At 43.9% G+C, this 22,257-nt stretch overlaps 1 protein-coding gene across 2 annotated transcripts in view; it reads right to left on the bottom strand.

Annotated features, from left to right (window-relative positions):
- Window positions 1-20,441, bottom strand: part of TBC1D12 (TBC1 domain family member 12) — a 37,119-nt gene extending 16,678 nt beyond the window's left edge. Inside the window, exons 1-3 of one of the 2 annotated variants that reach the window (XM_031597758.2) lie at window positions 19,693-20,441; window positions 6,668-6,791; window positions 787-843 (exon numbers count right to left, since the gene is read on the bottom strand). In XM_031597758.2, coding sequence (XP_031453618.1) covers window positions 787-843; window positions 6,668-6,791; window positions 19,693-20,354 — 843 coding nt within the window. In that variant the 5' untranslated portion in view covers window positions 20,355-20,441. The remainder of the gene's footprint in view (window positions 1-786; window positions 844-6,667; window positions 6,792-19,692) is intronic. The other variant, XM_031597759.2, reaches the window with a different exon arrangement.
- Window positions 20,442-22,257: the final 1,816 nt, after the last annotated feature.

Raw genomic sequence — 22,257 nt, 5'->3', positions numbered from 1 at the left:
CTTACAAAAACACACAAAGCTATGGGCTTCTGGGCCCAATAAAGAAGAGATGAGAGAACCTGAACCATGTAACATGAACCACAGGCATCATATATCAGCGAGCAGTCACATTACTGCTCTATTTCACATACAGTAACAGATCCACAGAATGAAAAGCAGCAAAGTTGTGTTATTCCTGTTTAACATCAAGTGTGGGATTACTGAAGAGTTTTCAAAGAGGCAGATGCATTGGACCAATGTCAGAAGCAAACCAGTCACAGCAAATGGAAGATATAACACCACATAACAAAAGTTTCAACAGCTGCACCTTTCCACAGTTCCAGTCTTATACTGGAAAGTATGATTAAAAGCATCTGAAATTCTGAAGTGCTACTGCTCATGTGACTTAGAGATGGGAAAAAGCCTAGAGGATATCAATTTGTCAAATTTATACAGTGTTCAAAAATAAAATGTAAGCTATTTTAACAATTGTTACCATTAAGTAGGATGCACAACAAGCAAAGGTAATGCTAGAACTTGACAGTAATTTACTCTACCTTCTACTATTCAAGAACATGCAGTATGTTAATAAACAATAATACTCTATCACTTGAAGTTGTTAGTGAGATTTATGTGTGAAAGTTATTTTTTTTTTTTACTAATGGTATCTAATGAGTTGATGGTTAGTGCCATAAAATATTCATGCTACTGTGAAAATGCGATGTTTGTTCTATTTTTAATGAGTGCTACATAGTCCCATGCATGGCATTGAATACAACTAGAAAAAAAATGTATTAAATTCCATACCCCTGTGTTTAACAGACTGAGAGCAGATATTGACGCAAGACTGCCAGAACTGTCATCCTAATGAGAAAAACAGAAGCAAAGCCTTAGTGAATAAATTAAGGAAAAGACCATTATAATACAGCAACATGCAAGCTGAAGTTCGAATTCATACATCAAGTGCTTATCTTTAAAGAATAGATGCAACCATTCCTCCTCCTCCAGCCCTCAAAACAAACAAAAACACAAAGACTACACACTTGAGCAAGACGTGTATAAGCTCCCATTAGGTTATTTTTTATTTCAAGTGATGTTATGTAGTTTATTCCAACAGCATCTTTTCTCAAAAGGAGACCTTTTTCCATAGCACCTTTCTCAAGTGAATAACAAAAGGCATTGATGCAACATCCCTCCCCCTAGACCACACCACCTGTAATCATTACACTTAGTTCAGCACTACCCTCAGCAGGTACACTGTGAGAAAGGAAAGAACAAATCATGGTCTAGAATCTGACATTCCAGAAACTGTTAGCTCTGAGGCTGCACCTTCATGATTCATTTTTCCTCCCATTCACCTCACACTGCATTTTGCACCCAACTGAATGCCTTTAAGCTCCACCTTCCACCACTATGGTCTGACAGTATTTCTATATTGAGAGCTCAGAAGTGCATCACACTTCAACTTTATCAACAAGCTGCTGAGAACCTGTACATGGTTGTAAGGCTCTAAACAGTCACTTGGGATATAAGGGACAGATTTAAGATTATAAATAACAATGTGTAACCCATTATACTGTATTTGAAGGTCATCAGGCAAAGCATGTCCAGATACAGGAGACCCTATACCTACACAACCAAAGCTCCATTCTAAATTGAACCCAGCTATCTAATGGAAAAGTCCAAGCTTAAAAGGGGTGCCTAAACAGACAAAGCTATTGCTCACAAGTATTTTATTACAGTACTAGGAAGAGTGAGAGGAATCAAGCTCTTCATCACAATTTCAGTGTTGTTTCTGACCTCTTCCTGCACCATGCATACCATAGGAGAAAAGAAATTTGAAGGCTTCCATCTATGCTGCCACACTTTCTCTTTTTCAGTACGGAAATATAATGCCAGCCTCAGAAATATAAAGCTTATACATTTTTTTTTTTTTTTTAAATGTGTACATCTTTACCATATCAAACGCATCTTTTTGCTAATTTCTGTGCTCTTGGAATTTGATATAGCCAACCTGAATGATGACTTTGCTACCACAGCATATTACACTTACCAAGCTGTCTGCTTACCCTGCAAATCCTTAATTTTTAAAAGAAGAAAGCACAATTCTTTTGTCACCCTTTGCTAAAGGAATTCAAAGACCTAGTAGAAAAGGAATCATCCTGTCAAAAAGCAGATTCAGAAGTTCTCCTTGACAAATTTTCCTTGTCAAAGCAGATGGGTAAGTCTTTGTAGCTGGACTGTATTTTATATACTTTCTGCAAACAGCGGAGCATTTGTCTGAGATCCTACAAGCTTCATTACCACTTTGTTGACAAGATAATCATTACTGAAGCCTAAATTACAGGGGAAGGTCTTTGAAACACTTCTAAACACGAATGTTTTACCTGTAGTACAGCATTTCTGACTGCACATATACTCTGGAAGGATGACAGATGTTTCTTGAGAATCTAACCGCTACCACATCTGCAAATAACGTCACACTCTTTTTATTTCTACTAGCAAACTAAATGCTACTAGATGCTATGTGATCCTTGCAAGGCTTAACAACACATTCATTGTCCATCCCTGTCTCAGGGAAATTTGTTACCAATGTATTTCTGACTGTATCTGAGGAACAGGCAGAATTCTTGCCTTTCTCCTTCTGTCCTTCCAGCAGCATGTGCAAGATGAGCCAGTGTGACCTCTATCTAGATAAGAATCACTCATGGAAAAACTTTCAGCCTTGTATTTACGTACTTCTTTCAGATACCCCATCCTTAGATTTGCTGACAAACATGTCACATACTTTTTAATGCACAGTTTAAATTGAAACCACAGTGACTGGCTTGAAGCCTTACTATTGCAAGTCAGAAGGCCCGAGCTGTCCGAAGGCTGATTGAAAACACATCTGTTCCTCTGAAGAGCAGCCTCAGACAATTCTTGGCCCTGGGAGACCATAGGAGTTGTGCTGATTCAGTAAATGATTTCACCGTTAGATTTCAGATGGGATATAACAACATCGGAAAAATATGCACAAGTTTATTGGCCCTCATATACAGCTGGTGTTTCTGTTTGTGAGTTTTTGTTTGTTTGCTTTTAAGATTTCAGAGCAAGCCAAACCCAGTATTTTCAGAGGTTAGCTGAAGGATAGAGACTACATTAGACAGACATCTAAATCACAGTTACCACTTAATTGATGGTCTAAAGTTAATAACCTGCCATTCTGTGTACAAGGTGACAGCTTTCAGAAAAGATTGTTTTACTTTACTTTCAAAGAAGCAATCAATAAATTAGTGCAAGTTTTCACGTGTCAGATCTGAACAGAAGCTCCCCTTCATATAAGGCTGACACTGGCTGCACTCCGTTAGAAGTCTTGATGAAGTGAAGCATACACCAAATCCATTTCTGTGCCATGCAGTGCATATTCACACATTTTGAGTTTACCTTACTTTGGGCATATTGGGCATTAAAGCCTCGCAACTTTAAACAAATTAATAAAAAATATTCAAGAGTGCTTTAACAAAAGAGCTAAACTAAATGGCCTGATGTTGAGAATCATTTTGATCACTAATACAGACTTCTTTTCTTTAACCATACGGAGAGAAAATTAAATTTGGTTTGCTTTTTTAAATAGAACTTGCCCTTCAGTCAGTACACATCATCCTGCAAATCAGTTCTGGCTTCAAATGCTTCTGTGTTAAAATACTTCAGAGGTCTAATTGAAAGCAGATTTCTTTACAGACCAAAAAGAATGTACCCAACTGATCATTAATGACCACAGACATCTCATAACGGCCAGTTTTATTAGCTGCAGTTCATGAAAAAGGCGCACTTCCTAAAACTATCAAATGCACGTGACATTTGCAATCCTAAAGAGTTGCTATTTTCCCTTTTTATAAAAAACAGCAAAGGAAGGAAGCCCAGAGGAGGGAGATGTCCAGTTAAAGAGTTGGCCTCAATCACATCCTGCCTGGGCAGCTCCAAGTCCAAGGGGAGCAGTGCATGCCAGCAGCTGAGCTCCGGCAGGGGCAGCTGCCAAGACCTTTCAGCCTCTGGCCCACTTGGAGTTTGAGCACTGCGCCCTGAGCATGCTGATGGCAGCGCAGCTGCGAGGGGCTCTGCCACCTCCACAAACAGGCAGGCTCAGCAGTGTGCTTCGGGTACAGTAATTATCTTCCACATATGGTATGAAACTATAGAGAAATTTACAGTTGCGTTCATCAGTCTCTGAAGGCAGAGTTGGCTACACTGTTGTCTGAAAAATGCCTGAAAGTGTATCCCAAATTAAGTTTCCAGACTTTGGAGGAAGTTATTCAAGACACTAATCACCACTGGACTTCTTTGCAAAGGCATAAATAGCAGCTTCTATTGACAGACTGTGAGCCACAATTATTAATTTAGATGCAGTTATGAATTTACTGTCATCCTCACCAAAACAAGTAACAAGGAAAGCTTTCACCAGCCAGGACAGAAACATGGAAATTTAAGACCAAGGCTCATCACTTATCAGGTAGCAGAATAGTGGTGAATAGGACAAATGAAACTTGTATCAGCTTTTACAGGCCTTGTAACTACATTCTTGCCTGCATCCCTTTCAGTTGCATCCTCAATAGTGAAGAACTGAGTTTCTCGCAATGCAGATGCTGTTTTCCATTCATTGTCAGTAATAACGCGTGCCTATATTCATTCTAGGCTATGGCAAGATTAACAAATTTGAATGCTTTTGATAAAAATTTCTGCCTTTTCTTCAAAGACATACGCACAAGGAGCTATTCTGTAACTCTTACACATAAGTTAAATATGGATATATTAAGGTTCTCTCTCCATTTAACAATCAAGTTCTCATGTACTGTAGATTTAACTCTGTACTTAATATGCCACCAGTCAGGATCCTTCCTTTCGTAAGTGTGGATTTCAGACCATGATGCTTTATCTAGAGACCATACATGCTTTATCTGAGTTAGAACCTAATAATATTACCCATTACTGACACAACACTCCAGATTATATAAATCCAATACTTAATTTGGCAACCACTCTAAAATAAGCCACATGAATAGTCTTCAAGACCAACTCAATCATGTCTAAAGACAATACACACTGTTTAAATACTTCTGCTTTTCCTGACACTTTGGAGAAATAATAAACAAATTTTAAAATTACAGTTTAAAAGAAAAATAGTCACTAAGAGACAACAGGATAAGAAAAATATATGTGCAGACTAACTCATTTGTCAAACAAACATCTTCATTGCTAGAAAATAGGAAGCAGATGATTGGTAAGCATTGTGCATTATGTTTCATCCATCTTGTGAAATGAACATCTGGATTTTCAGCACAGTATTTTCATAGCACAAGGCCAAGAGCATTCATCTGCATACAAACTAAACACACCTGCCCTCTCCTGATGAAAAATAAAACATTTCCGTAAGAAAAGTATATTTGAAAGTGGTGAAAAAGCATCTAGTTTAATTCAGAGTAAATAGTACTTGCAGCAATCTCATCATTTCCTTACTTTCCTACATTTCATTGTGTGACAATTTTCATTACACTGAAGTCCTTCAAAAAGAACCTCTCATTTTTCACTTTAGCTGCTCCCAAAAGGCCCTCTTTCACCATGAAGCTCTTTCTAGAAGATGGCTGAACACTGCTTCATTCACAGCTATTTGCACCTGCCAAACACATCAGCTTATATGGAATTTAAGAGAGGAGACAAAGAAAAAAGCAGCTCAAGAGATTCGGTTACTGTTTTCATTAACACAAGGGACGTTCATATTTCTTAAGTGAAAAAACCTTTCAGCTTTGGCACTGTATGTTAACTTGACTGATATATTACCAATTCTTCATCTTTAAAGACTGAGCTGTTTTTATTATTATTTCAGCCACTGGAGTGAAAATGTAGAATTGACACAGTAACAAAACTTGGCATCAGGGGACAGAAATTGGAATTACTTTTCTCTAGTACCCTAGTAAATCCCAAACAAGTTCAACTTGCACTGCTGCAATTATTTGGAATTTTAAAAAAATGCTCAAGTGAGATTTAAAAAAACTAAGTGAAAGATGACACGCTTCAGAATTCTATGCAATTTTTCACCAGTTACTGACATAGCAAGTTTACAGGCAAGAAGCAAGGACTATGGAAAGGTAAGCTAGATTCCAAAAAATTGGTTTTGTAACACTACTCAAGAATGCTTCTAGAGGATAAATTCTACTAATTTATCTAGCTTGCTAATTATTATCTAGTTTGAAACAATAACTTGAAAACAATATAGAAGCCTAATTAGAGTCCTATTGCAAAAAACAGGCAAATGAACTCAGGATTGAACCTTAAAGGAAGACTACAGTGTTTTGCGATCGCTTAACCATTATAAAATTGTAACATGTTAAATGAGGCAACATTTTATGGATAATTAGTAAGAGTGTTGATGTTTTGATTTAAACAGCCATAAAACAGTGTTAGTGTTTACACTTTTGAACACATATCAATGTTTTATAAGCACTGAGATGTGCTAACGACCATAACAGTCATAAAATTCCAACTCCTCCTTCTCAGTAGCTAGCATCCCTCAGACACAGACCCCAAAGAGTCTTCCCAGAGCACTCTATGGCCATGTAGCAGCAATGTGGAGAAAACAGCAACAGAGCTGCAGTACCTGTGCATTAATTCTTACAAGCTTTCTGCCTAGAGTCATGCAATGTCCACTCACCTGCTGAATTATTTTGGAGTCTTTTGGAAGGTTTTCCCTGGGGGGGACTTTTCCAAACAACTTCCATCCAGGAGCACTTTGGACAGCAGGTTTGAGTTCCTTTGTCCTTTTAGTGAAAAAGTTTCTGGAAAAAAAAAAAAAAAAAGAGGAAGGTTTTATTTTTGCTTATTGTGAGCACAAATATTTTTATCCACTTTGAGTTTAAACTGAATTCACGACTACAGAGATTTACTGCTCAGTGAACAAAATGCACTACCTTCGCTTTCTCTTTAAAGTAATTAACTTGAAGTGAAGTAGCTTTCACTGCAGTCACTTGGATACTAATACAGAATTACTTAACATTCAATTTAACCTTGGAATCCTAAGCTACTCTATGCAATACTAAAGCTGTTTCAGCAATACCAAACACTTCCTCAGCTGTAAGACTGGAGCATGCAGCAGCTTCTACACTTTTGCATGGGGTTTAACAGGCTATTTGAAAACTGAAGAACAAAAATCTGGAAGTCCCTGCGCAACACTCTGATTTTAAAAAGAAATGAGGAACTACTATATTCACTAACATTTTCCACAAACTTTGTTAAACTTCTTGAACTTTTGTAACATGGACCAGAAAACCAGGGAAGATACACACAGCTCCAGTTTAGCAGATATCCTTTGCCAGTGGTTAGTGCAGTTACATTCAAGCAGACAGATGACCGTGCTGCTGAATTACTTTGTAGAAAGCCACCCATCACATGGTCGCAGTAGGAACCATTTTTTTCCTGTCCTCTGTTCTAAGTCCAAGATCCTTCCTGATATGCTTTCTCTAAGTTACACTGCTTGCCTCTTCCCCCTTTGCTGTCTCCTTGCACTCACTGTAACCATGTGGGTGCTGCACCCGCTATGGGATGCTGCCTGCAACACCTCATTGCTGCCCACCCAGGGGCAACTGGAAGATTTAACCCTGATGGCAATCTGCCACCATATCAGAGCTGTTTTATGATTAACCAGGAAGCTGGTAGATTTAAAAGTATGGTGTGTAAACATACAGAAGGCTTTAATATCTCCATACTAAAAAAAAAAAAAAAAAGCATGTTTGTGGCTCTTTAGAAACTTCATTAAAAAAGAAAAACCCTAACACTAAAGCAAGCTTTCCAGAATTCAGTTCCACGTGTTCTGTGGTATACTGAACTAAGGAAAAGCCTGTTTTTGCTTTTCCATGAATGTACAAAGAAAAATATACTATTCAATTTAGAACTCCATAGAAGTCCGAGCCTTCTGAAGGCAAAAAAGCTGATCAAGCTTTGCATCATTCATCAGAATCAACCTCACACAGGAATTCTAATCCAAGAGTAATTAATGGGAGGTTTACAAATAAGCTTTGCTTAACTCAGGATGGAAGCACACTCTTAATACATTATTTTGGCAGCTAACAGCATCACATCTTCTCATGTGCTGGTGACAACAGGGAAGCCTCACAAAAATGCTGTTTAATGAACAGCATCCGTGAATGCTTACAGATTGCATTCACTGAGCTGCAGGAAGTGAACTGCATTTGCTGCTTAGAATATTCATGAGCTCTGCAAATCCCAGGAAAAGTCCCAGAAAATAGCATTTTGATAAGGAATTTCAAAATCCACTTGAGAATTTCAAAACTTCTTGACAAACCTACACTGTGAAACTGAGCAATGATGCTTGTTGACAGAAGCATCACATTGTCTCACTGAACGAAGTTCCACTTCACAGAAGCCCAGGGACAGTCGCAATGTTTTCTCCCTTCTAGTTGTATACACTGTACTGCATAGAAGTGCTCTCAAATCATACACACCTGCTGAAATACCAGAAGAACAAAACCACCTGAAGCCACAGAATAAAATATCATCACTACCACGTAGCAAGACACCTATGCTTAACAGGGTTTGAGTTACACTACGGGTTGCCACAATCACACAGCTACAACAGCTGCAGTGACACACGCAGGTGCATTGCTCTCTCCTTATCCAAGGTGGCTTGTGCCCTCCCAGTACCTGCAGCACACAAATTGCTAGTTTCCGCCCTGCTTTTCCCTTCCAAATTACTTTTGTTGCTAAGATAAATTGGTGAAGTCTAAATGCTGCTTGAATGGCACTTTGCTACTGTTACAGTGGAATCAGACATGTTTATCTTCCCTTCCCACAGCTCTGTGGCACGCAGGTAACAATAGGCTACGAGTGTTTCACAGCTTTGGGCACCCAATAAAACCTGCAGTTGCTTTTCAGTCCACTCTCAGTGCACACCCTCAGGTTTTCAACCTCAGCTTTTAGACTCAGAGGAGCCTGCCTGAAGACTCATCATGAAAACAGCTCTGCTGATGTAGAGATACAGTGCTGCGTTACTGATAGCAATCAACTTTACTCTTCACCTCCCATTTTAGTCCAGCAATCTTAACAGTAGCACTAAGAAACAGTATGCATGGCCTTTAACTGCCTCCAGCCCTCTAGCTTTAAACCAAGATGAGGTTTCTGATTCAGCCTTCCACTCTCACCATAAAACCGCAACCTGCAGCCCAAGTGCTACATGTGGTTAGTCTGAGGGCTACAATAGAGAGGCTGCAGGACAGTCTGGGTATAGAGAAGCAGGAGGTGGCAACTGTGCTGGAGCCACAACAAAAAAGAAAACAGTGAAATGCAGCTAAGTTGCAAGGTAGGAAGTTAAAATACAATCCTAGCAAGTGGGACTTACTCTGCATTGTTTTTCTAACGTGACTACCCAGAAAATCAGCCCAGCTGTTTAGCCAGCAAGTCTAGCAATGCAGCTACAACCAGATGTTCTCGAGGCAGAGCGATCTGACAGCAATCAGTCAGCTAAGGCACATGGGGGTCCAGCAGAGCTTTGCCTCTCCTCCATCAGAGTAGAGCCAAGGCACCATTCTACTTTTTGCATATCAGAAAATCAAATAATCACAACTCCACCCAGGAAACACTGAGAAAACAAGATTTGAAAACAACAAGAACCAACAAAGGAAGTGAGAGCTGGTTGCTTTCCTTTTTAATGAACATCCTAATACCTGATATTAGACACCACATAAGACAACTTTCTTACATTAAATTCAGTGAAGCAAAACACCAACAGGAAAGAAACAGCACCACATCCATCATTGTGAGCTTCCTCTCTCCCTCCCACATAACGTTTTCTTACAGAAGAGAAGGCTCAGGAGGGGAATCCAGCATGGAAATAATGCTGCAAACGAGCACCCTGCAGGAGTACAAACAGCTCAGAGGGTGGTGTTGTATTGTGTTCTGGATTTTCACTTCGGCTTTGGTTTCATTTTTTGTTTGCTTGGTTTTGGTTCTTCTTTTGGGTTGTTTTTTTGTTTTTGTTTTTTATTTTTTTATTTTAACTAAAATGACAAAAACAAAAAACAAAAAAAAAAAACAGGAGTTAAAAAACACTGGAAAGCCAAACTAGCCTGCAATAACATGAGTATGTTAAAATCTACCAACTCCAATAAAATTCCCAGATGACTAAAAGGAATCTGAAGTAACAAGTCAAACTCACTGAAATACTGAACACATAGGATGATGAAACTGATTTTGCATCTCCACAAAGGACATGGTTGTGCTTGTGCACACGGTCTGTTCTTACTTCATTTGCAGTTCATTTTTAAATAAGCTTTGTAGGTGTACAAAATAGGTCTATGACATCTGAACTGGCAGGAAAAAGTTATTCAGGAAGTAACTTAGGTGTATTCAGTAGTGCTTATCCAGATGGCTGTGTGACTGAAGAGTTAGAAGAGGTATATCCCAGGATTGTTAAAGACATTAAGGCATTAAGTCAAAACTATTCACTTTTAAAAGCATGCTTTCAGAACAGTGCACAAACTCTGAAGCCCCAAATTCCTTCATAGTTCTAACAGAGAATAGCATGAATAACTACATTCATTTTGACAGGTTTTTACCAAGTGTACAGCACAAAAGCTGGTTAAGTTCACAACTTCTCTTCATGCTCAAGCCTTGGTTGCTCTGTTAAGGTTTTGTGTGGAACAATTTGGAAACAGTAGCATAAAAGCATGCTTGACTATAAGCAATTACCTTTGCTATGCTTTAAAGACAACTTGTCAATAATTCACATACAGAAACAAGTGTAACTCAACTCTCAGCATAAATAATGAATCATTAAAAGAACTGAAAACTTTTGGTTAGTTGCTTACAAAGCCTGCACACCAAGGCAGAATTCTATTGCTAGTTTGAGGTATTTACACATAGTACACAATTCGTAGGAATTCACAGTGTTCAAAAAAAAGCCTGCCATTTGCTCAACAGGGTGCAGAAAGTCTTACCTCAACAGAGCACGTGTCACTGCTCACCCCCTATTTCAGACTTCAGTTACAGCTATTTGCTCACTTTCCTATTGCCAGAGGTGTTTTCTCACATTATTGATTATGGCTGGAAAGTGCCATGGGAAAAAAAAAAAGAGCAAATTCTTCCTATTCTACACATCTGCTTTTCACCTCATCCTTTACTCTTGCATTTCCACCTAACTTTGTGTTAGATTCCACAATCAGTTAACACACGAGTGTTTTACAACTTCATTACAATTCTTGATGTGAAAATTTAGAACAAAAAAAATACACTAATAAATTTAGCAGTTATTCTATGCTCTACATTTTTAGTTCTAATAACATCAGCCTCTTTTGGTTCAATATATGCATACAATTGTTCCAAACACAAGTATATAAGCTCTGCCTTATACTGGAGGAGAGGGAACCCAACTAATTTTACATCCTCCACCACCTCTCTACAAGGAGGTAGACGTTAGTACCTCTAAACACAAACCTACTGCAGGACATGGCTAGTTTTAGCAGCTTTCAGCAGTACTAAGCTCTCCTTGTTCTCCACAGTAAGACAACTCAAAGTTTCCCAAACCACCTTATACAAAGGAACTTCTATATTTGCATCTGTAAAAACTGACAGACTTATTTGTATTACATATTAAAAACAGCTAACCAAGAGAACACGTATCCCTTGTAGGACTGGGCTCACAGTCTGTTGTGGTTTCCGGTTTCTTAATGAAACACGAATCAGCAACACCTTCAGAAATGGTATCTAAAGCCTCCTCTACAATTAGAAATACCCAAAATCTCATAAACTGCCAAGGAGTAGCCGTGAACAATCAAGTAGGGAAGGAAGAGATTTTTCTCCACTTGCTGAGGACACCTGGACAAACAAATCACCTTGGAGCTGCACTGAAGAACCCAAATTTGATCAGCTGTACCATTCAGGTTCCTCCTGGTTGATACCAGTCCCAAAGTGGATTTAGAGACTCTGGTAGTGAAAGGTTTTATTACAGACACAAGAACATTTCAGAAGTTTTACAAGTAGCCAGTGTTTAGCAATACTGCAGAACACCCTGTTCAGAACACTCACTGGCAGACAGTGTTTTAAAAGTCTGAATGATGCTTCTAACAAAGAGGTGTTGCTTTATAAACTGGCTGAAGTAGTCAGAAACACAGGTAGCAGAAGGTGTATTTCAGGATGCCCAAGTACCAAAAGAGTAAGGGAAGACAATGAGTGCAGCCACACAATAATTTCTGAGTGAGCTAACAAAACAGAGCTGTGTGCCTAGCTCCTCTATCACCTTCATATTTAATTGGGCAGCTCAGCAGCTCTTCAGGCATTATACCTAACAAATGCGATAGTTAATCTTTTGTAACAGTGATTGCCACTTGCCCATGCAGTCTAACTCAAAATCCTACATCACAGAGGAGTGACACATGGAGAACCTTTACCACCCAGTCAAGCACCTCTAGTTACTTATTGAACAACCAAGAAAACATACTCCTGCCAAGCCACAGCTGGTTAGCCAGCAACATGCCCTGAAGAAAACAGTATCAGAAGAGCCCTTTCCCCACCCACCCACCAGCTACTTCAGCTCCATTAAGGGGAAGCCCCTCTTCCTCCTTGCATCAATAACATCCCATATGCCTTTGCTGCGTCCATTCCCACACTCCATACCTTACAAGTCAAGACATCCCATACCACTCATCCCATAAAGCCAAGCATATTTGTCAGTCCCTAGCCTGACGAGCTGCAGCAGCTCACATAGGATGTGAAGACAGGTACAAACAGCAGGGATGAGGCATTCTCTTTGTTATCTGACAACAGAAATTCTTACATCTAATTCACCAAGACATCTCCCAAGTATCCCCAACCTAATGAGGCAAAACTACCTAAAACCATTCTCATTGTGACTCATTTTCATTAAGGCAAAGTCAACAGCTTTATCATCAACACGGGCATTATACTGATAGTCCAAACACTCCATCCAAGATACATTTTCATGACAAAGGTGAGATGTCTTCAGCCTCTGACACAGCCTACAAATCTGTGATCCAAGTTCAGCACAGGGCAACCCTGAGCTTGTGGTGCTTACTGCTCCTAGCAGCCTGATTCAGCCTCAGCCAACAGCCTTCCTCTCAGGTCCCAGAGAGTGCCTATCACTTACTAGAGTGGGCAATTACTGCTGCAACGTACTATTGTGATTTGTTGCCAATAAACATACCAGGTATTGTAGCATGGTTAGCAATTCATGATAATATTTAACATCACTGTTTCAGTGATAATTATATAAATGTTACAGAATGCAGGAGTACATTATTGATCTGTTATACTGCTTAAATTAATATGCACAAGTGATTTTTTTCAGTGTCATCTGATGACTGCTTTACAAAGTGAGCAAGATACTCCACAGGCCACCCTTCAGCAATCTACAGAACAGGAGGAGCAGCAAGCTCTGCAATCTGCTCCACTTCCCTTTCACAGCTACAAACCGCCCAAATACCTCTGGTAGCTGATGGCTTGTTTACCTGGTAAGGGATTCTGGCATCCAGCATACAAACACCCTCATTAATGCCCAGCAGCAGCACAGATGAGATCCCACACTGATGGCTGCATTAGGAACTGAAGTAGGAGAGAAAACTGAGCATTGCTGGGGTTGACCTGGCTGAGTCTTCCCTGCTGCCAAAAGTACCTGGACAGGTATCCCCTTCTTTGGGTAAGAAAGTGGCTAGAGGGCTGTGCCCAATGGGTAGTGGTTAATGGAGTTAAGTCTGGCGACCTGTTTCAAGTGGTGTCCCCCCAGGGTACTGGGGCCTATCTTGTTTAATATCTTTACTGATGACCTAGATGAGGGAATTGAGTGTACCCTCAGTAACTTTGCAGATGACACCAAGTTCGGAGGTGGTGTTGATCTGCCTGAGGGTAGGGAGGCCCTTCAGAAGGATCTAGATAAGCTGGATCTCTGGGATGAGGTTCAACAAGGCCAAGTGCCAGGTCCTGCACTTTGGCCACAACAACCCCATGCAGCGTTATAGGCTTGGGGACGAGTGGCTGGATGATTGTGAAGAGGAAAAAGACCTGTGGGTGTTGGTTGATGCTCAGCTGAACATTAGCTGCCAGCGTGCCCAGGTGGCCAAGAGGGTCAATGGCATCCTGGCCTGCATTAGAAATAGTGCGGCCAGCAGGAGCAGGAAGGTGATCATCCCCCTGTACTCAGCACTGGTGAGGTCACACCTTGAGTATTGTGTTCAGTTTTGAGCCCCTCACTACAAGAAAGACATTGAGGCCCTGGAACGTGTCCAGAGAAGGGCAACAAAACTGGCGAGGGGTCTGGAGCAGAAATCTTATGAGGAGCGGCTGAGGGAGCCGGAATTGTTTAGTCTGGAGAAGAGGCGGCTCAGGGGAGACCTCATTGCACTCTACAACTTCCTGAAGGGAGGTTGTGGTGAAGAGGGGTTTGGCCTCTTCTCCCAGGCAACAAACAGGACCCGGGGAAATGGCTGCAAGTTGTACCAGAGGAGGTTTAGGTTAGACATAAGGAAAAACTTTTTCCCCCAGAGAGTGGTCAGGCAGTGGAATGGCTGCCCAGGAAGGTTGTGGAGTCACCATCCCTGGCAGTATTCAAGAGGTATTTGGATGAGGAGCAGCAAGATATGGTTTAATGCTTGTGGTAGCAGTGGTAATGAGAAGATGGTTGGACTAGATGATCTTATAGGTCGTTTCCAACCTTGTGATTCTATGATTCTATGAAAAAGCAGAAAAGTAGAATCAGCAGCTCAGTGCTGGTCACCCTTCTCCTACCATGCCTTACTCAGTACAAACCAGACCCTGGTGACAGAGGGGGCAGCAGCAGCAAACCAGGCTGAAAAAATTGCCAAGAGCTTCCTCCCACAGGCTACACGTGTTATTTTCAGTCTGAAGGTATGAGTTTTCCTCTCACTAAAGTCAGAAGTCCACCACAGAGCATGCACCCACCATTCACACTGCTATCCAAGTGTAGGGCCAGAAGCACTGTGCTCTGCACAGCTGCCACCAACACAGTGCCAACCAGCAGCAGACTTTTTCCTTCCACCCAGCCTTCACTCAAAAACCGACAGGATCTTTATATAGGAGCCCACTGTATCTCAGAGAAATGTGACAAACCTGGCTATCACGCTGCAGCATGAAGCAGTCTAACTTCCTTAGGAAGCAGTGATAAAGAGGCTGAGAAGCACAGAGCCATCAAGACCCCAAGAAAGCTTAAAGCACTGCCTATCACCCAAAAAAGAAAAAAACACTCTGCCCAGCTGAAGAACAAACAGTAAGAGACAAAAAACCCTTTAAAAACTATACAACACAAGGGCTAGGAGTGAAACTTTGTCTAACAGCTATTTTCAGCTCTCAGACCTTGAGAGCTTGCTGGTTTTCTTAAGCTTCACTCATAAGAACAATGCTGCTGCCATTTTGGTAACTTCGCTACAGCAGAACACTTGTGGAGAGCCTTTATACATGCAGTAAGAAAATCATACAATTCTGGTAAAGGTTTTTGTGTGTGCAGTTATTAGCAGGGTTTGAAGATGAAACATTTACTACTATTTGTCTTACTCTGGAGACTGCATTTCCTTAAGTTGCCAATATCTGTCATTCACATGACTGAAACCCAGAAACTGGCCACCATGTCAACACAACTTCACAAATAAATTGTTCTTAGTGAACTGTGTGGGAAGAACCTCTGGAAAAGTTTACATTTTGATCATATGAATGCTTTTTCTTATTTCTAAGAAATTGAATGTGTCTCTAACTCAGGGAAAAAGAACGGTGGCTGAAGTGATTCTTTTAAGATTTGGGTTCCGGCACTCTTTTCCACTTACTCCAGGCAGCTGTAATTCTCAACAGTAAGCATCTGCTGATCACTTCAGTAACAAAACAGTAACAACTACAACAAACAAAAAACTTGGTCTGACAGAAACAGAAAGGTGAAAAGTACCCACGCAATTTCTGAGGGCAAGCTTTGTTTCAGTCCCTGAACCCTTCTTTGTCATTCCCCTTTCTGAAATCAATGTCATCATATTTCCTTGACCTATTAGAAGCTCTGTAATCCCCATTCCCTTTCTTTCTCACCTCTATCCCCCAGGTCTGGACAGAAAAACAAAACACAAGTCTTTCAGGATGACAACAAGAAGGTAAGGAAAATACATGAATACAGATTAATCCCTGCAAAACCCCATCGATCAGTTCTCTGACCTTTGCATGTATAGAAGGGTTGGAAGATCTGTGGCAGCAAGGACAGTTCACACAATTCTTTTTGGACCCAAACCCCGCAAAACAGATGTGCAGTTTTTTTCCTTGGAAATTCATAGTCATTTATGAACCAGAAAAGCTCTGCATACAAATAGAACTATCAATTCTGTATTCACAAGATGCAGCTGTACATGAGGGGTGTCAGACAGTTCAAAGAGCTTCAAGTGCTACTCCATAACAAACGAAAAGTAAGCTATAGTCTGCAGTACACAAGCAGCACTGCTCAGAGAACTGTTTTGCAGACTCTACAGTCTCTGTCAAGGACATTTTCCCAAGCAAGAAGATTAGCAGCTTGTGAAGAACTACCTACTGAATGAATCACAGAACTGCGTGTACAAAATGTAGGCTTGAGCAATTTCTCAGTTCTTTGTTCCTACAAACATCAACTTCATTCAGCTTCTTACCACCTCCAAGAGTGAAGATTTCTCAAGACTGCTGGGCATTAAGTGCAGCAGTTCTGAGTGAGGAAGGATGAGACTAATGGCAGTTTCCATAAGCATATGTATGCCAACACCATACATGCTTTTGCAACCCTACTGCACTGTTGCTTGCAGCAAATTCTAAAGACCTACCAGCAGTGGTAATTACAATTCGAGTTCTTTGTGATCTTATCAGAAAAGCTGGTTAGATTAATTCTGGAAAACAAGCATTTGGGACAATGGTGCTTTGCAACAACAAAGGATGTACCACTGCTGTTGTCAGCATTAAGCTTTGAACCCAGGGATCAGAAAGCAATCAGGAACTCTGTCAGCTACCAGGTACCTACACTTACCAGGTAAACTGTGCAGTTCAGGAAGGAACAATAGCTGCACGAGTTGAGAAAACGACTGACAGATGCATGTGAAAAATGAGCTAAAATCACCTTTAAAAGAGGTGCAGGATCTACAGCCGTGGTAAACATCCCTGACTTAATTCTACTGTCCATTTAACACCCTTGCTCACTGAATTATTCTGTAGTCAACAGTAAGCCACTGGGACCATCCTAAAATCAGCTGAATAACCTAAGAAGAGAACGCTGCACTTGTAAGCTGCTATGCAAGACCACAGAGAACAGTGCCTAACGCAGCTGTGCTGTGAACCCTACACAGGAGTACAACGGAGCAAGAGCTGACTCTCCAGAAGGCACCCAACCGTGGCAGCAGCACAGCAGAGATGAGGGGCTTTGCCACTGCACCCTGTTCCACACACCCCACATGAGAGGCATCCCACTTCATGCACTGAGAGAAACAAAGTAGAATAAAAAGACAGCAAAAACTGTTATTTTCATTAAAAAGCTGTTAGCATTGACTTGATAGGATTAGCAATTTGGCATGCACACAAGATAAGAACCCAGGGTGAAATACTACACTCCACACTGAAAAATATCCGCAAGCCCTGTCAGTAACAATTTTTCTGAGATAACTGGAAAGTTTCCCTCCACCTGGAGGGCACAGGCACTCTCCCTGCAGCAAAACCACACAAGGAGCATTTTGCACAGCTGCTCTCTTCTCCCTGCCTCCCCTCAGCAGCTTCTCCTCCAGTTCAGCGACACAAGACAGAACGTGGATCATTTCAGCAAGCTGCAGAGCAGGCTAGGCTGATAGCTAAGGAGATGGAAATAAGCAGCTGGAGAGAGCGGCCTCCTAACCCAGATCTGCCATGGCGAGAGAGTTCATCTGGTCAGGCAGTTACAACACAGAGCTTTCATACAGACTTGCTCCTCGCTTTCACACAGTTCTTAACCAAATAGCAGTGAGGAAGGCCCACCTTTTAAAAGAAAGGGCCATATAATTACAGTTATTGGGAAAAAATACAAGCTATTGAATTTCAGACAGCTTGTAAACTAGACAAAGAGCATTACAAGCGTGAAGCATCCTATACAAGACACACCTGCATTTAGCAAAGCATACATCTCCTCCAATGCTGAGAAAAAATGTTTGTGTCCTGACAAAGCAGAAGCAAGCTGCCCTCTTAACAAAGACTCTTCACAGAACATTTCCACACAGCACAATCTAAAGTTCAGGAGAACAACACCATTTATGACTCCCTGCTGATTTAAACGTTCAGCAATTACCTGTGGGGAAGGTTCACAAGAGGTGAGTGTTCAATCATAGAGAGATTTCCAATAAATGCAGTCCCTATTGCTGAGAGTCAAGGCAAAGTTCTCTTCGTGAAGAACTGGAGAAAATCCCACTCAGAAGGGCAACCATCAGTTTTGAATGAACCCAAGTACTTTATGAAAGTGAGAAATCCAGGCTTTTAAAACATCAGAAGAACTGACTGCCTCCATTAAGTTTTATTACCACTTCTCTAAGCAATCAAGAACACAAACTCATGTTATTCTGCACACAAGAGCATCAAGTATGAGAAGCTTAGGCTTTAAGAAAAAAAAACTAGTAAGAAAAAAAACTAGAACTGGACTTCATTAATGAATCTCATTGTGGCTGCCCAACGCTGTACAGCACTTTCACCAACACATACGCAGAGCTGGAGGCAGTCCTGAGGCCAGCACTGCTACCCAGCACAGTCAGCGGGGCCAGCAAGAGGCTAAGAAACAGCATCCTGCAAACCCATCCTTCACCACAGTACCACTACTCTGGCTTCTGCCATAACAGATGCAATTAAGTTTTCCCAGATATTATACTGAAAACTGAAAATGTCCCTGCCTGCTGACAACGACTTCCACGGCACACCAAGTCCTGCCTTTTCTAGGAGCCAAAGTTCTCCAGAAGCTCATTAAGCCATTGCTCTGGAGCAAAAAGCAACAAGGAAGCAAAGGGAAGGCAATGTACTGCAGTGCACAGAAAGTAGGGAGAAAAGGGGATGGGAGGAAAAATACCCACAGGAAACAGTGGGAACAGGGGGCCAACTCACAGTCTGTGCTTGGCACAAAGCAGAGACATCACAGCTGTGCTCACACCACTGTGCTCAGTCCTGAGCCCACCTCCTCCCTTTTGCGATGGCAGGCAAAAGAGGACCATTTCTGTTTGGGATCATGCCTTGATAATCACTGCCCTTCCACATCAATCCTTTTCAGTCAGTAAATTTAATCTTATTCTCCTTTCTGACAACCCTCTGTGCTACCACAGCAACTATCACACAACAAATGAAGTCCCGGGGTTTGGAGAGCAAAAGAACAGAAACCAGCAGATGTTAACTCCCATCTTTAAGGACAAGTCAAACAGTGCGTGCTGTAAATTATCACAGCCAGGACGCACCTCCTGCACGGCACGACCAAGAGCTGTGACAGGGAGAGTTCGTCTTATTTCCCGTCAGTTTAATCACCAGCACCCCCGGGTTCACCCAGACGGCACGGTGCTCCGATGCACGCAGCGGGCTCCAACGTAAGAGCACCGGCTCCGTAGCGCTGACAGCACCTCTATTTACCGCCGAGCCGCGCAAGCGGCCCCTGCGGGGCTGAGCCGCGGCCCAAGGACCGGAGGCGACCCGGGGCGGCCCTCCCGCCCGTACCTGCTGAAGAACTCGGCCAAGCTGCTCCCGGCACCGGCGATGCCCGCCCGCCGGGCCCTCTCGGCCGGCTCCTGCGGCGGCTCCGGGGCGGGAGGCAGGTGCTCCGGGGCGCTGCGGCGGCGGCTCACTTCGTACGTGTTGCGAGAGTGCAGGCTCACGTCCGTGAAGGCGGGGGCGGCGGCGGGGCCGCTCGGGGGGCTGCCTCCCGCCTCGCCCCGCAAGCAGCAGCTCCGCAGCGGCTCCTCCAACGCCGCGCCCGCGGCGGTGCCGCCCCCCGGGCCGGGCGGGCAGAGAAGGAAGCCCCCGTTGTGCAGCTTCGCTTCCTCCTCGTCGTCCTCCTCCCGAGGCGGCGGCCCGCCCGGCAGCAGGAAGCCGGCGTCCCCGTTGGTCATCCTCCCGCGGGGCCCCACGGCGCAGGCGGCCCCGTTGGCGGCCTTCTCGGGGCAGCGCCGCCCGCCCGCCGCCGGGCCCAGCGCCGCCAGGTACCGCTGCAGCAGCCGCTCCCGCCCCGCCGCCGGCCCGCCGCTCCCGCGGCTCAGGCCCCGGCTCCCATCCCGCTCCCCGTCCTCCTCCTCCGCCTCCTCCTCCGCCGCCGCCTCCTGCCGGCCCGCGGGAAGCACGGCCGCGCCGCCCGGAGCTCCGCCATCGTCCGGCCCCACCATTTGCCGCCGCGGAGCCCCGCAGGTGCCGGCGGCGCAGCCCCCCCGCGGCGCGGCGGAGGCCGAGGGGGGCGGGGCGGGGCGCGCTCCTCAGCACCGGCGGCGCCGCGATCGCTGACAGCCGCCGCTCTGCGCCCGGGACCGCGGCCTCGGCGGGGGGGCAGCCAGCCCGCCTCGCGCAGGCGCGGGGCCCGCCCCTCAGAGAGGCACCATAGAGAGCGAGCGCACGGACAGCGCCCTCCCCCGGCGCGGCCGCATCCGGGACCGTAGAGCTGCCGGCGAGACGGGGCCCGCCCCGGCCTCGCGTTGCCGTATTGCCGCGAAAGGCGCCTCCTCGCGAGCGGCGACGCACCGTATTCCCCCGCCGTGCCGCGCAGTTCTGCCACGGAGGCAGCCGGCGGCCCCTCCCCGCCCGGCCCTTCCCGCTCTGCGCCTGCAGCCGTGCACGGAGCCCGACGGCACCTCGCGCAGCGAAGCGTAACGGCGCGCGGATGCCGAGAGCTCTAAGAGGGCGGCCAGGGCACCGGCGGCACTGCTTGAGGGCAGCGCCGGCCAGCAGCGGTGCCGGAGGAAGGGGCGCAGCCCAGCGGCGCTCACCTCGGGGCAGCGGGGTGCGCCGGGACTGCCCCGGCTCCGCTGTGGGCTTTTTTTTTTGTCTTCTTCCTGAGGAGAGAGTTGGAGCTTTTGGACAGGAGGAAATGGGGAGAGGAAAGAGAAGAAGGACGGGCACTGTGAAGCCATAGGGTGAATCCTCTCCAGAGCCGCGATGGAATTTCCCAGCTCTCCGGGGTAGGGAGGAGGACACGTGAAGGCAGCAGCACACCTGTGCTTCCCACCGCTTCTCTCAGAGGAAAGATGAATTATTACAGTATCCCCTTTCTCGTGGGAGAGGAGGGCCAAGAGCCACACGTAAAAAGAAAAGTGTATGGGCTTTAAGCCCCTGCAGCAGCAGTAACATAAGCTGCCACTCTCCCTGTGCAAGGACAAGGTAATACGTAAGCCTCATAAATTGCATTTGCATTTCTGCAGTAAATACTTACAGTTGGTAATAAGGAAGGTAGATGTCTGCAGGAAATCCATAGCCAAAGGTGTCCTCCATTGTGTACCACCTTCATGTGCCCTGCGGTGAGGCAGGGGTCCTGGCTTTTAAAGGCAGGAGGTGGACATGCCCAGAGAGAGGCCTCACCGTGACATGGAGATGAAGCAGAAGCAGTCAGCCTCTCTAAATGCTTTTCCCTTACCTGTGGGCATTTTAGGAAGAAGAACTTTAACTGAGAATCTTCAACAAGATAAAAACTTGATGCGATTCATGGTGTTTTGACTTGCAGTGTTGCAGTATATGCAACATATCTTGCATATCTTCTGGTCTTGGCTTTAGCAAAGAAAGAAAAATCAGTTGTTGTTTTTTTCCCCTTTCTTGTTGCCCTGCAGCTGCACTTCTGAGGTCAGGCATGCAACATGGGTGTTTTACACAGCACAAGTAAGCCTTTTGACCTGAGCAGTAGCAAGTACTTGGAATCTCAAAGGGTGGAGAAGAAATGAATCCAGTTTGGATTTTTTTTTGTTGTGCCTTGCCTATCTTGATAAAGGGCATGCAGCTTCATCCAGCTACAGCTGTGCCAGATGAACGACCATTGGCCTCAGCTGCTTGGAAGGGTTGCTAGGATTACCCACCTTTTGGATATATCAGCTGAACTGCTTGTAGGAATACTTTGTAGACTGCTTCAGTCAAACCAAACCATTAGCAAAGATGAACTAATAAAGCTTTTTAGTTAACTAAAACTTTTTAATTAAGCTTTTTGTCATACCTAAGATGGTAGGTTTTCTGTTCTGCACTGCAACACATTGAGCCAACAGTATTTAAAGCTGATCCACCAAGTATAATATCCCAAGGAGGGCTTTAGTC

This window comes from Phasianus colchicus, chromosome 8 (assembly GCF_987193195.1).
Source record: "Phasianus colchicus chromosome 8, bPhaCol1.hap1.1, whole genome shotgun sequence".
Classification (NCBI taxonomy): Eukaryota; Metazoa; Chordata; class Aves; order Galliformes; family Phasianidae; genus Phasianus; species Phasianus colchicus.
This window is presented reverse-complemented; position numbering and strand designations above follow the sequence as displayed.